Below are 14,458 nucleotides of genomic sequence, written 5' to 3' on the forward strand. Positions count from 1 at the left end.
TATCAAACTTGAAAAACAAATTTGTATATATAACATATATATTCCAGACAGCACCCCTTCACGATCACCGATCTAAAAAACATATTAAACCAACTCTCAAAACCTTATATAATACTGGGCGACTTCAATAGTCGCAATATATCGTGGGGATATAACGCCTCTGACACCCGTGGCAAAATAATTGAGCAACTAATTGAAAACGACCAATCCCTCATACTACTAAACAACGGAGAACCCACCAGATACAACAGTTGCAATGGTTCCTTATCCGCCATTGATCTAACTATAACCACAGCCAGCCTTGCAGCTTCAATGGAATGGCATGTGCTAACTCCTTACAGTGGAAGTGACCACTGGCCCATAGAAATTTGTATCCATTCCAATGACACTCCCCACTCATCCACTCCTATGACATTCCCCCCAAATGGAACCATGCAAAACCAAACTGGACTCTCTTTGCAGAACTAATCGAACACGAACTAATATCAAATCCAATAAACCTTAAACCCAATAATTCTCAAGAACTCATAGACTTTATCGTCAATGATTTCACTACAGTAATAATAAGCCAGAACCAGACAATATTCCATATGCGTTCATTCAAAACCTCCCAGAAAACGGCATTACGATCCTCCTAGAGATTTTCAACATCATATAGACACAAGGAATCTTCCCCAATCAATGGTGCAACGTAACAGTAATTCCCATTCCCAAACCTGGCAAAAATAAATTTGAAATTCTTAACTACAGACCCATTTCTCTCATTAACCCCATGAGTAAGGTCCTGGAAAAGACCATTAATAAAAGACTCATTCGGTACCTTGAATCAACCAGATGCATCTCCGTCCAACAATGTGGTTTCAGACGCAACCACTCCACCATAGATAATCTGTCTACTCTACACACCGATATCTGCACAGCTCTTAATAGAAAACAACACCTTATGCTAATCTCACTTGATCTGCAAAAAGCGTATGGCATGGTTTGGAGAGACCGAGTTTTAGTGATCCTCTCTAAATGGGACATAACCGGACACATGTTAAAATTCCTGGACAATTTTTTAATCAATCGCTCCTTCAGAGTAAAAATCCAAAACTCATCGTCAAACATACACGACATTGAGAACGGTCTTCCCCAAGGATCTGCTCTCAGCGTCACCCTTTTCCTAGCAGCAATTAACGACATTGGTAACAACCTCCCTTTCCCAGTCAAATACAAACTCTTCGCTGATGATTGCAATATATACTGCAGTGGAACAAACTACTCAACCTCCGCCAAACTCCTCCAAAAGTCACTGACCATACTTTCTCAATGGGCCTCAAAAACAGGTTTTATTTTTTCACCATCCAAAACTCAAGGAATCATTTTCTCCGCTAAAAAAAAACCATCCCCCAGATTACACTAAACAACACTCCTCTCCTCTTCTCAAACAATATACGTATTTTAGGTCTAACATTCGACCACAAATTAACGCGGAAACCCCACATAAAAAAACTAAAGACTAGCTGCAATACCAGAATGAATATTATAAAATCATTATCCAACCTCACATGGGGATCAGATCAGAACAGTCTAATCGTAATTTACAAGTCACTTATACTGGCCTTCATCAATTATGGATCCGTCATTTATGGCACCGCCAAAGAGGATATACCTAAGTCACTAGATGCCATCCACAACCAAGGAATAAGGCTCGCTTCCGACGCCTTCAGAACCAGCCCAGTAGACAGCATCTTATGCAACGCTGGTGAGCCCCCATTACAAATCATTCGTAATATAAATACCGCCAAATACATAATAAAACCTTGAATCTATCTAATCACGTAACAGCCTCTAACTTCCATCCCAACTTCCAACATAATCAAACAAAGACGCACATGACTGTCTATGAAAATCACATCAAGATAAAGGAAAGTATTGGTCTTAATACTATCCCTATCAATATAATCTCCTTTCCATCTTAAGCCCCTTGGAATTGGTCTCCAGAAGTCAATACTCAACTTCTCAAATATAGCGAAAAATCGACTGACAACTTTTTAAAAATGAATTACAACTAGAATAAATGTAATTAATTTTTTATTATAAATATTGATATACTATAGAATTTGTTTTTTTTATGTTTCAAGAGAAAAAACACTGCATGTTCGTTCAATTACAGTTCCAGTTGTACAAATAAAAAAAATATCGTACGTACATTATTATAATTTTTTTTAATTTTATTTAAAAAAATGTGTATTCAAAGGGTAAATGAAATGCAAATTCTCATTAATTATTTATCATCGTTCTATCACACTAAATTTGAACAAATAATAATAATGGATTATTTTGATCACAAATATGAAATTGTAGATAGCAGTATAGCCACTAATTTAATTTCTACAACTAATAATGCTAAACTAAATTGTATTAGAGAAAACTACAGATTTTTAAAAAAAAATACTACGACACAACCTGATATAATCAATATTTTTGGAGAAAAAATAGTCTAGTATTTAACTTAATAAATATTAAGTACGAAAATGACGAAGATGATATGTCTGTTTGTAGCGAGTCATGTCATGATGTACTTAAATATCACAATCCTAATAATATTCCAATTTCATGTGAAGGAGTACAATCTTGTAGGGTTGTATTACACAGGTCGTTAATGTATTATATAATTAATGTTAATCCGGCTCACATATCTTGTGGGACATGTAAAAAACAATTTTTCTCGTGGTGTAGAAACCTAAAAAAAAAAAAATAATAAGAATAATTACTGTCATACAAGATTGTACTATATAATACTTATATATGAGATAATAGAACAGCAATTTAAAGACCACACACTGATTTCCACGGATGCATCCAAAAGCACAAATGGAACAGGTTTTGCATTAGTAGTGGAACTTATAGTCAAAACTTATCAACTCCCTCCTTTTACCAGCATCTATACACAGCGGAAACGTATGCAATATATATGGCAGCACAATACTCAGCCCCACCTAACAATATACCTACACTAAAAATTAGCGACTCTCTCAGTGCCCTAACCTCACTTCATGCCCAACACACTAAAAGTGAACTGGTACAACACATACAAGAAATCATCTTCTCTTCTAGAAATCAAATAAAATTTATGTGGGTCCCATCACATGTTGAAATTCTAGGAAACGAAAAAGCAGATGAAATGGCGAATGGAGCAGCTTCAGGCTCTATAACTAACATCACTTACAAAGTAAGCAAATTACCAACAGTCGATTTACTAAATGAAGCTCAAAAACAAATTATAAAAACATGGCAAAACCAATGGGACTCCTCACCTGACAACAATAAATTAAGAAACATTAAAAAAACAATTTTCAAATGGCCACACCCAGACAACTCAGGCAGAAGAGAACAAATAGTCATTAACAGAACCAGAATAGGCCATTCTCATCTTACACACTCATACCTAATCACCAAGGAACCCAAATCTTTGTGTGACTTATGCAAAGTTCCAATTACAATCACACACATCACCATCGACTGTCCCAAATATTCCTCAGCACGCCACCTTCTCAATAATCCATTATCGACAGAAGAAGCTCTCAATCAAAGCAACACTCCCAACATTTTTAAATTCTTCAAACACATAGATTTAGATAAAAAATTGTAAATTTTAAACCATGATGTATCTCATTAAATCAACATTAGCATTGTAAAAATTACACCATAATATGTAACCCTCCTCCTCAATAGGCTAATAATCTTTATAATTAAAGCCTTATTTTTAATAAAAAAATCCCAACTGGTTACCATTCCACGTTACCGACTCAAGTTCTAAGCCAAATCGCTTTAAAGCTGATAACTTAAAATCCCTCTACAAGTCGATCGAGAACCAACGGTGTGGTTGTGTTGTTTAACATTTTGTTTTAATGTATTTTGAAAAAAAAGTTAAAAGCTTAATGTTTTTAATAATTCAGAGTTTATCTACAACGATTAAAATACTTTTTTTTTGTAATTTAAGGTGAAATAAAGGTAATCATTTCTAGTTCAAATAGTTGGTTTATATTGACTGTGTTACTTCCCGGTATACTTGTAGAAGGATTTTATTTTTTGTATTGTGTAACTAACAAGCCAGAATTTAAAATTTACTTCTGAAACTTGGTAAATGTATTTTTTAGTCCTATATAAATACGTAAAAACTTGTTGATTACAAATATATTTCGTCGTTCTTTAACACACAAAAGTTAATTCCTATTTTCGTTTTGTATGTGGTTTTCATTTTTGGAGGCGATTTAAAAATAAATTTACCAAACTTTACAATTTATTATTTACATTTCATTCCTATGCTGAAATATCTTTGTTACATATTTGAATATACATAGGTACACGTTTTGTATGTGATTTTTGCCTACAATAACGAAAAGTTGTACAGTTTTTGCCGACAAGACAAGGCAACTAAGTCGTATGACTTGGTCAAATTTTCTTAGTCCAGGACAGGGGTCTTCTCGCAGGAGATGTAAATCAAATATTTTGTAAATATTCTTTATACATGTCTAATATGGTGTACCTACCCAGTATGTTCTTTAAAGATTTTTCGGTGGTATAAATAATAACTAAATACAAACCGTTGATTCGTTTTTTTCTGATATGAAAACACTATTTAAATTAATTGTATACCATGATAGATTAAAAATAAACGATTCAATTTCATAATAATACAATTAATACATTTTTCAAGAATTTTTTTTTTTTTAAATGGTACGATTTATTAAAATAAAAAATAAAGTACATTATTAAATTGACAATTTAAAGAATTTTACAAAAAAAAAAAATCATATAGAAAAAATGGCGGCGATACAGCTGCTTGAATTTGGTCTTTCGATTTTGCGATTTTTAACGAAAATGACTAATTTATGTCTAAAAAACAGTATTTATTATTAATTAAGTAATCAATTGGATTAAAATTCATTGAGCTACATTGTAGTATTGTACGGTGCGGTGTACGCAATGTTTCTTTTTTTGAGAAAAACAAGTTCAAGGTCCCCCAAGTGTCTAGTTATGTCATTGTAATCGTGATATCTTATTCTATGCTGACTGAATGTAATTAACCAAAATCCACCCATATGGATCAAACAACGCAAATTTAAAAAGCCTAGCAACAATCATCGTTGTATGTGCTATCTGCTAGTATACTATGTTTAACAGTGTACATTATGAAATAACGTTATTGTAGCATTAAAATGGATGTAGAGTCTTTAGATTGGATTCTGGAAGACGTGGAGTCCCAGTATCCATCTGCGTTTAACGATGAACAACTAGAGGACAATGACATTGACTACGATTACAAAAACGACGAAGATGCTCAATCTGATTCGTGTGCCAGCTACGAGGTTATTACAGTGTTTGGTGAAAACCTGCAAGCACAAGTGGGCGTACATGTAGCCAACGAGGAGTACCACGAAGAAGACGATGCGACTTCACGGTTGTTACTACTGAGCGACTTGAATGAAGACTTTGGTGACAGGTCGGCTGAAAAGCGGTACGTCGATGCCTTAGAAGAAGCTAAGTACAAAATTGCCGAAGTCGAACTCGTATGGCCGGAAGTCTTACAAAAATGTTTGTTAAACCAGTAAGTCATCGCGATTTAGTTTTACCTAATAATCCAAATGGACAAACGTAGTGCACTTAAATATCCGTTAAAAATACCCTAGGTCCCTATCTAATTCATTATATTTTATTATTTTCGTCTTAAGAATGTATTATGACTTGTAGGCGAAGTTAAAAAATGTATAGTTTTTTAAATTTTATATGGAACTAAGAAAGTAGGAATTTGTTTTTTTTTTTGGTTCATTAGGTACGTTAAATAGCACCTCATCGAATTGAGATTGCACGTGATTGGTACATTGGACGGTCTTTAGTTTAAGAAGGCACTCCCTTCCAGTTTTGCACATGATTTAAAAAAAATAAAATGTTACATTATGTTATTTTTAATTAGAATCCCTTTCTCTAAATTAATTATATCATCATCGTGTAGCTTAACGGGCCATTGAATGCTCAAAACTGTCATCATGCGATTATAAGCTGAGATCCTATCTAATATTGGAAGGGCTTAAATTTTTAATTTTAGGTGTAGCAAACAGACACATTTTAACACAACATACCAATTTGTTGAATTAAACTAAACAGTCGTTACATATTATAAATTGATTATTCTATTGCATTCTTTAGAAAATGTATTGAAGATCGTTTCACAATTAAGTGCTTGAGTAATTTAATTTTTAATAAATAGTTTAGAAAGTTTATTGAATCTATTCTGTTCCATAGCTGATGTCCTTAACCAGGATTTAATTTTCCGCATAGCTGAGAAGCTCCTCTTATATGTAGCAAAACTAATGGGAAGTGTTAATGCTAGTTGGAGCATTTTATAAAAGTTAGGACATACTTGAGATGTTTTGCACTTTTTCAAAACATCAAAATCTCCTTTTCCATGACAGTTTTTACTATAGTATTCGAACATTTTTTTTTTAATCTTATTGTACAATGTTGTGTGAAATATTGTTTTAATGTAGCGATTACATATATTCGCTATCCGGACGAGTAAAATTATTGTATAATCTGATATAACACCATAAAATAAGTTAAGTTAGGTTAGGTTAAGATGGAAATCCAAACCGCACATTTTACCGATCTCATTACACCCTTATTGTCTGGCGTGGCTGTTTCTTCACTAGCTATTCTCGATTGTTGTTGTATTGTTATAGGGAAAACATTCCGGATTCGTATGTGAAGAACACAAATATGGAGAAAATTATTCTTTTGTACGCGGATAATTTCATTAAGCAATTCGATGCCAAGCACTCTCATAGACGGCAACTGTTGTTGGTCCACGAAAACGAATGCGGTTACCAGGTCGGTTAGGCTCGACAAACAATTAGTTGCTCGCATAAGATGTACATTTTATTGATTGCTGGTGATCATTTCAGAAATGCATATGCACTACCATCAAACCGTCCAGATTGGTCTACAGCGACTTGGACGATCTTGACAGTTACAGCATGTTCGTCGCCCAGCACATAACATACAAGCCGTTAGACAATCCCGTCGTGGTGGTAAACGATTACTTACTATGCGTCTGGTCTATGACTGAAAAAATTGAACTACTCGTCCGGGTGTAACTCGTTGCATCGTTTATTTTCCAGCCAAAACAAATGATATCGCCGGCCATGGTGTTGGAAATACAAACGGGCAACTGCTTCGAAATGGCCACGCTGTTGGCTTCGTTCTTGATAGGCCGCGGGTACAACGCTTTTGTCGTGCAAGGTTATGCCGAACAAGAAGTCTGTACCAACAACCTCACAAACGTCGTGCTAGATTTTCCAGACGAACGAAACGTATATCGATTTAGAAATTTGTTATTACTTTTTTGATTTTTAAAATATCAAGAATGGTTATTGAAATTGAAAAAAAAAATTCATGTTGATAACTTCAAGAGTTTGTTGCGAATAGGAAAAATAAAAATGCTACACACTAATAGTGAGAAGATAGATACTTAGATATTTGTCTTCGAGGACGTTTTAAAAGCGTAATACAGGCCCCCACCCCTGTAACAGTCCCCCGCCCTCGCTAAATCTCCAAGAAAAATTTCGTACCATTAATTACTAAGTAGAAAGTTAATATAAACAAGTATTTATTTTTTAGTAAATTTTGAATTTATTAGTTTATTAAGAAAAGACTGTACAGAAATTGTCTTAACTTTAATGTAAGATAATATAGGTAATACACCAGGTAAACAGGATTTCATATCCATGTGGTATAATGATTTTAATTTGAAAAAAGTCTGGTTGTTGCATCTTATAAACGCTTAATTTCAATTTTATCCAAAATTATAAAAGCTATAAAGTCGACTCTGAGCTTATTAGAAAGAGTTCGTCAAGATGATACAAAACACGAATTAAAAAAATTAAAAATACACTTTTTTAGTTTTTTATGATTAAAAAAATTATCAATTTTTACTACAATTTTCTTTAGCAAATGTAGAGTTTCAAAACTTTGTCTGATATAGTTCATTCACTACAGGGCTTTAAAGTTGTACATCATAAAAACACATTTCCTCACCTTATGGTAGGGGGGGGGCATAAATGTCCACATTTTTTTAATTAATTGTTTAATAATAATATATATAATTGAAATAGTTCTCCAAAAATTAAAAATCAAGAAAGTCTACTTGCCGACCTCGACTTGGCAAGCGTATTTGTTCTCACTAATGTATTCATTTATCAGGATCTCCACGAAGCTAATATTGCACAACTTGAAGATGTCGACGAGGAATACTCAGTAGACCCTCCAATCGATCTTTGCAGCGAATACGTGACAACATTGATAGAAGAAGAGAGAAAAGCCTATAACGTCGTTCAAGAAACAAAAGAGGTTTTCCTTAACTATATACGCATTTTTTTTATAACCAAACAAGGGCGTCCGCGTTTAACATAACATAAAAATCGGCTTCCTACATATTATAGTAAAGTAGCCAAAGAACTCGAATCTCTTTGCAGTATTGAAATTGGACCATCCTAGGTAGTCGAAATTTCATCTAGCTTTTTGGTCAAAAATAAGCCAAAATTACTTTTACTCATAGAAAATAATCATATAATTTAAAAATAATACCTTAAAGCTTATACAAATTAACCGAAAAATTAATTAACATGGTCAAAATGTATTAAAAACCCTTTTTTTCCTTAAATATTGCCTGTAGAATTCTCTTTAAAAACAGACCGCATGCAATTCCCCCAATTGTATTCAGATCGAAATAAAAAGAATGGTTACATAGTTTAAATTATTTACTACTATTTAGTAAACCAGTGTACTAAAAGTACAGCCGCGGCTGGAGAGAAGTAATTTACCTGTATTCTTATTGAACGGCCGTTGGCTAACTAAATAATAAGCTTTTTCCAGTATCTGTGTGACTAATATTTTTTTGTGACAATGATTAATCTCAGGAAAATGAAAGGCACGTTTACGATCCCTTATATGGGCGACGAGTACACTGTTGGGTAATGATTTTGCCGTTGAAAATCAAAGACCATTATGTTAGCAGAGACACTTTCTTCATCGAACCCAGCACGGGAGAACGCTGTAACATTTCGAATAGAAAATATATTGGAATAGAAGCAATGTGGAACCATCAAAATTATTGGGTTAACTTACAACCTTTGGACGGAGGTTGCATGGTATGCTTACAATAATTATTATCAAAATATGCTTAAGCAGGTACCTGTTTTTCATCAGTGAGCTGTTAAGATATGATAAGCTGTTAAGATTTTTGCAATCTAATTAAATTAACATTTGCAATCAATTACTCCAAGTTCCAACACATTAATTATTTGTTAATTATGAAAATAATAGTTCTCGGATGCGATCTCTTAAGAGATTAAAATACTTTTTTAATGTGACATAAACTTTGTTAAACACAAATCTATGAACCGTCTGTGATTTGGGCTATAAGAGTAGGTATTAAAAAAATGCAAACGGAGTGTATGTAATGTGTTGTAATTACTAATACGGTGTAAAGACCAGAAGTTCAAAACAGTTATTCTTGTTTCTTTTTTGTTTTGTTAATCGTTAGTAGTTTAGTTAGTTTAGTTAGTTTAGCAATTACTAGTAATTTTTAGTTAATTATTTAAACGAAACCAAAAATCGAGCATCGCACAAATGTGATTTTTATTTTTTTTATTTACAGCAATACAACTATACGTTAATGAACACCAAATGTTGGGAACATTTTTTAGTGGACGAGCCCACGCATCTACGACGGCTACCGCTTAAGCAAGACAACACAAATGACGTTTACACGCATTTGTTCATGCCTAGCTCGTGGGTAAACATTTTACAAGTCCCAAGACACAGTAAGCGTTCGATTTCATGTATTTAATATAAGTTATGTTATAACTATGTAAGTATATTTTCATCTACATATACCGGGTGATTCTCTTAATTCCTTACACCAGTTTTCTCATGATTGAAACAGTTTTTCTTTTTGAAAAAACGTCTGCTTATGCTATATTACAAAATTAAACAATGTTCAAAATGTTACCTTTTTTAGTATTTTCTAGAGCCTTATCAACTTTTGAAACTTAAATGATAACGTACATATTTAATCGGGTTTTTTAATTTGAGAATAATAACCAGTTTTCAATAAATGAAGAGTGAAAGTGTCAAACGTTCCAAGTGCCAAAGTATAAAAATTGTACTTTATAATTTGATTTGTATTTTATTCATTACTGGAAACAATTTTTTAAATTTTTCAAGTAAAGAATAGTTATTTATAAAAAAAACAATCATATTTAAAACTTAAAAATATGTTAAAGTGTTTCCGGTAATGAATAAAATACAAATCAAATTATAAAGTTCAATTTTTATACTTTGGCACTTGGAACACGTTTGACACTTTCACTCTTCAAATAGTGTTAGTCATTAAAGTATAAAAATTAAGACGAGAGGAAGGATGGAATTTTGAGTTATTTTTATCCGTGCGAATTTCTCAACCGCACTCCACCTCCCGTCTTAAATTTTGTACTGTAAAAAAAATTACTCAAAACTGGTATCGACCATTAATAAAATTGTCCAGTAAATTATTCTCATTTTGAGAATTCAACTAAAGACACATGTTTAAGAAGTTGATAAAGCTCTGAAGAATATTTATAAAAGTAAAAAATTTGAATATTGTAAAATGAGTAATGACATAAACAAAGGGTATATTGGAAAATTTGAAGGAAGGTTTGGAACTTTATAAGGGTCTATTGTACTTGGTAATATAATGTTGTTGTTTAGGATACCTAATGAAGTACCCGGCTGGTAAGAAAGTTGTCATGTACTCAAACGCCATAAAAGAATGTTACGCTGACTATGTGATGCCAGATGGACTGGTAAAAAGGACGACGTACTACGAAAAACAAGATCGTGCAAATAAAACGTTTGTCAAAGAAGTGTACAAACACAGAATAGACCGGCTGGTGCGAATCGACATAACGTATACCACCGAAGAAACCGAGACCGTGGAGTACTTCAGTAGCGGCCGAGAGGATTGCTTGAAAAGTGTGTAGTACAAGGGGTAATGATTTCACCCTGTAAATCAGAAATCAAATTGGGTGTTTGCGCATTGACTAAATAGTAGATATGATTTTGAAAAGATATTTGTGTTTTTGCAGCACACAGATTCTACTCCAACACAATCAATGTTGAAGATAAACGTGTCATTAGCTTTTATGACACGACAAGGTTAGATTCGTTGATCGAGATTCACATGGACCCGCGGTTGGTTATAGCGAGGTTTAAGGGCAGGTCAGTATTGAGCAAATCGGTTCCCGTTCTTGTAGGCTATCTGATTGATTGGTGGTCTTCAGGTCGGATTTGTTGTTTTGGCGTTTATACGAGTTTCACGAAGTTGCGAAAGAATCGGACATTTCCACTACTGCCAAAAGGAAATTGAGAGTAAGTCGTGTTTGTGCTTTGAGAGAGGTGTAGAAAGCGCGTTTCTACCAGGTCAAAACGCCAATAATTTTCTTCCAGGTCATCTTGGAAAAGTATCTGAGGGACGAGTCGAAACCCAACGACAGGGACATTGCGTTCAGAGGGTTTAATCTTGCAAACAACTCGATCCTCGTCGAACACCATTACGGAGAGGGTCAGATCACTCGGCCCAGTCGGATGTTCAACAAGCCTGCCGTTTGCGGCGATGACCTTAAGTTCGACGAGGAAATGATGGTCGAAAACGAGGTTTACCCGTACGAAAACAAGATGAAACAGTACGAGGCGTACTTAATGTTGAAAGACATGATAGCAGCCGAGTATGAGGCACGTCGTGACGTCTACCGGTTCGAAGGTAACGTGCTGTCCATCTTGGAAACGCGCTGTCGGGAACGATCCAACTTCCGGCTGATTGTGGATTCTCTGGACTGGGATAGAAACGCCAAAAGCAGGCGCATTCTTCAAGGCGAAGTGAGTACCTACCGTTGAAGCTGACCACATTTTAAACCGGTAATAGTAAGGCACTCTATCCCTTCCTGTACAGTGAAAGTGAAAATAGGGAAGGGGATTAAGACGGAAGGGCAGTTAGAATCGTTGAGGAAAAGGAGGGAGAAGGGTGAAGAGAGAATGAAGTAGTGAAGGGAGGAGATGGTGGAGAAAGCGTTGAAACGAGGGGAACGAGAAGATATTTTTGAAATTGAAGCAGGTTTGATTTTGTTATAATAGTCGTTTGAGCAAAGAAAATGAGCATTTTTTTAAAAATTTCAATTTGGCTTATTATGGTAATTTGGTACCATACTTAGTTCCGGTTCTAATCGTTATTAGCTTAAGAGTGCGAAAAGATCAGAGGCTAAATTTAGCTCTCTCCAGTCGTGCAACAGCTAATCTGCGCTACTTGTGGAAACAGGTGTGTGTCTGGTCAATTTTATATACCTTTAGATTAGTAGGTATTAACAATTTTACTATATCCATTGCAGAAAGACAAAAAACAAGCATTTAAAAAAAGAGAAAAAGCCAAACAGGTGGATTACGCTTTGCCGTACTTGGAAGCGGCGACAAGGCCGTTCACGCTAGATACGGCTAAATCGATACGCAGTAAGATCGTGTCAGATTTTAGACATCACACCAAATATCAATTCATCAAAGCCAGGAATGTTTTAATGAAGGTGAGATTAATATTATGTAGATAGGTATGTGTAATGTAAAAAGTATAAAATACTGTATATAATCGGCTATGATGCATATTGTATAATAATAATATGATGTTACGTTTTGTAGAAACAATTCACACTAACATCCATAATGGATTCGTTAGTAAACGAGACGGTATTGAAAGAAGTCGAGCAGAAACAGAAAATGGTTTTACTGTGTTCGTCTATTAAAAACCAACTGGACATGTTGTTGCTGAAAATGGAAAGGTTTAAAGAAAAACGCATTGAAAGATACAACAACTTGGCGCTGTACTTGAACAATATACCGGAATTCAAAAAGTTACCACCGTTAAAATTGTATGTTAGGGACATTTTTGAAAACTAGACGTAGCTAATATAATATATATTACAATATATTATGGTGCTTTACAATGGCTCTACGCGGATTCGTATTGAGTTTGCCACGATCGATACTTGACGTTGTCGGATTTAGCCGTCGAATGGTTGGTTTTCGCAATAGCAGTGCAGACATCTTCTGTGGTTATATTTAATTGGCCAACGTTCTCCGTTTGTGTCCCAACCCTTTAAATATCGAACGCATCGTTTGCATGGCTGTTTCTTTACACACGAGTTTTATGTCCGAACCGGAGTAGCCGTTGGTCCGCTACAATTAATTTGTTATTTTTAAAATACAGTCAGGTTAGGTTAGTTTATGCGCTCTAAACACTCACTTGTGCCAGAATGTCGCTGTCGATTTTACAGCGGATGTACTTGTTATTCTTTAATATTTCTAACAGATTGTAAACGAACATATCGTTCCTAGCTTGCTCGTCTGGTAAATCTATGAAAATGCGTTTCTCGAGTCGACGAACAATGGCCGTCTCCAATTCCCTAGAGAAATTCAATAACGTTAGTAATGAAAAATGTATAGTAATATATACGTATGAGAGAAGTTAATAACTTCATTGACAAACGGAACTCTTACTAAACTAGTAATTAACATTTGAATTAATGATTTTAAATATTTAATTATGTGTCAGCCACGAACATCATAAGTTATTCTATTACTTACTCGAACGTATTCGGTGAGTGTAATAGAAAATAAAACTCATATTATCTTATCAAAATTAAATCAGTTATTTTGGAAAGAATTAAAATCAGTATTCAAGTGACTTAGAAAAGACATACTTTACTACAATTATTTTTATAGTACATAATAAATTTAGAAAATTGAATGACTGAAATGTCCGGATTTGTGTTTTTGTTATGATAATATTATAGTTTTAAAAATATACTCTATGGTCTTTCTCCTATCAGTGAGTTTATTGAAGAACTTTCAGATGACAAAATAGGGCTAGACAGCATTTTAGAACACATCAATATCGAAAATAATTATAATAATAATAAACAAATAATTTTAGTAATAAGCATTTCCCTTGTCACAATCATCATGGTAGTAGTAATTTTAATGATTCGCTACAAAAAACGCAAAATAAACAATCCCCTCCCTAAACCCGCCACGAGATGGTCAGTATATAGAAAGAGACGCACAATTACAGCATAAAATATTCCCATTATAAAGTGTAAAATGAAACCTTATAAAAAAATTAAAAAAAAAAAATTATAACCCTATAATAACATCGAACGTAATGGGGAATAATAAAAAACGGACCATCAGTCACAATTCGACGTTCGGACAACAATATCATACACCATGAGCCAACATCCCACATATCAATCAATTGAGGAGTGGGTCCAGGACCTGCTAAAGTCACCTATTCAGCCGCTTACAGACACACCAGTCCACATTCCAGCGC

At 34.2% G+C, this 14,458-nt stretch overlaps 1 protein-coding gene across 1 annotated transcript; it reads left to right on the forward strand.

The window, feature by feature from the left end:
• The first annotated feature begins 1,518 nt into the window (after positions 1–1,518).
• LOC126841592 (dynein regulatory complex subunit 7-like) lies at positions 1,519–13,480 on the forward strand. The gene is made up of 16 exons (XM_050578176.1): positions 1,519–1,747; positions 3,150–3,279; positions 5,201–5,596; positions 6,729–6,876; positions 6,951–7,076; positions 7,167–7,358; positions 8,248–8,394; positions 8,964–9,194; positions 9,704–9,869; positions 10,795–11,058; positions 11,172–11,304; positions 11,367–11,454; positions 11,533–11,961; positions 12,468–12,656; positions 12,769–12,998; positions 13,465–13,480. The coding sequence occupies exons 1-16, from the start codon at positions 1,519–1,521 to the stop codon at positions 13,478–13,480; spliced, it is 3,114 nt and encodes a 1,037-aa protein (XP_050434133.1).
• Positions 13,481–14,458: the final 978 nt, after the last annotated feature.

Source organism: Adelges cooleyi, unplaced genomic scaffold, assembly GCF_023614345.1.
Source record: "Adelges cooleyi isolate 19-005CV unplaced genomic scaffold, UGA_ACOO_1.1 ACOO_flye_CR_arks_rails_tigmint_CR_PRNA_396, whole genome shotgun sequence".
Taxonomy (NCBI): domain Eukaryota; kingdom Metazoa; phylum Arthropoda; class Insecta; order Hemiptera; family Adelgidae; genus Adelges; species Adelges cooleyi.

Coding starts and splice junctions, on each gene's coding strand:
- LOC126841592 (XM_050578176.1), top strand. CDS start 1,519: ATGAATATTATAAAATCATTATCCAACCTCACATGGGGATCAGATCAG. Junction 9,870..10,794: donor TTTACAAGTCCCAAGACACA/GTAAGCGTTCGA, acceptor GTTGTTGTTTAG/GATACCTAATGAAGTACCCG. Junction 11,305..11,366: donor ATAGCGAGGTTTAAGGGCAG/GTCAGTATTGAG, acceptor GGTGGTCTTCAG/GTCGGATTTGTTGTTTTGGC.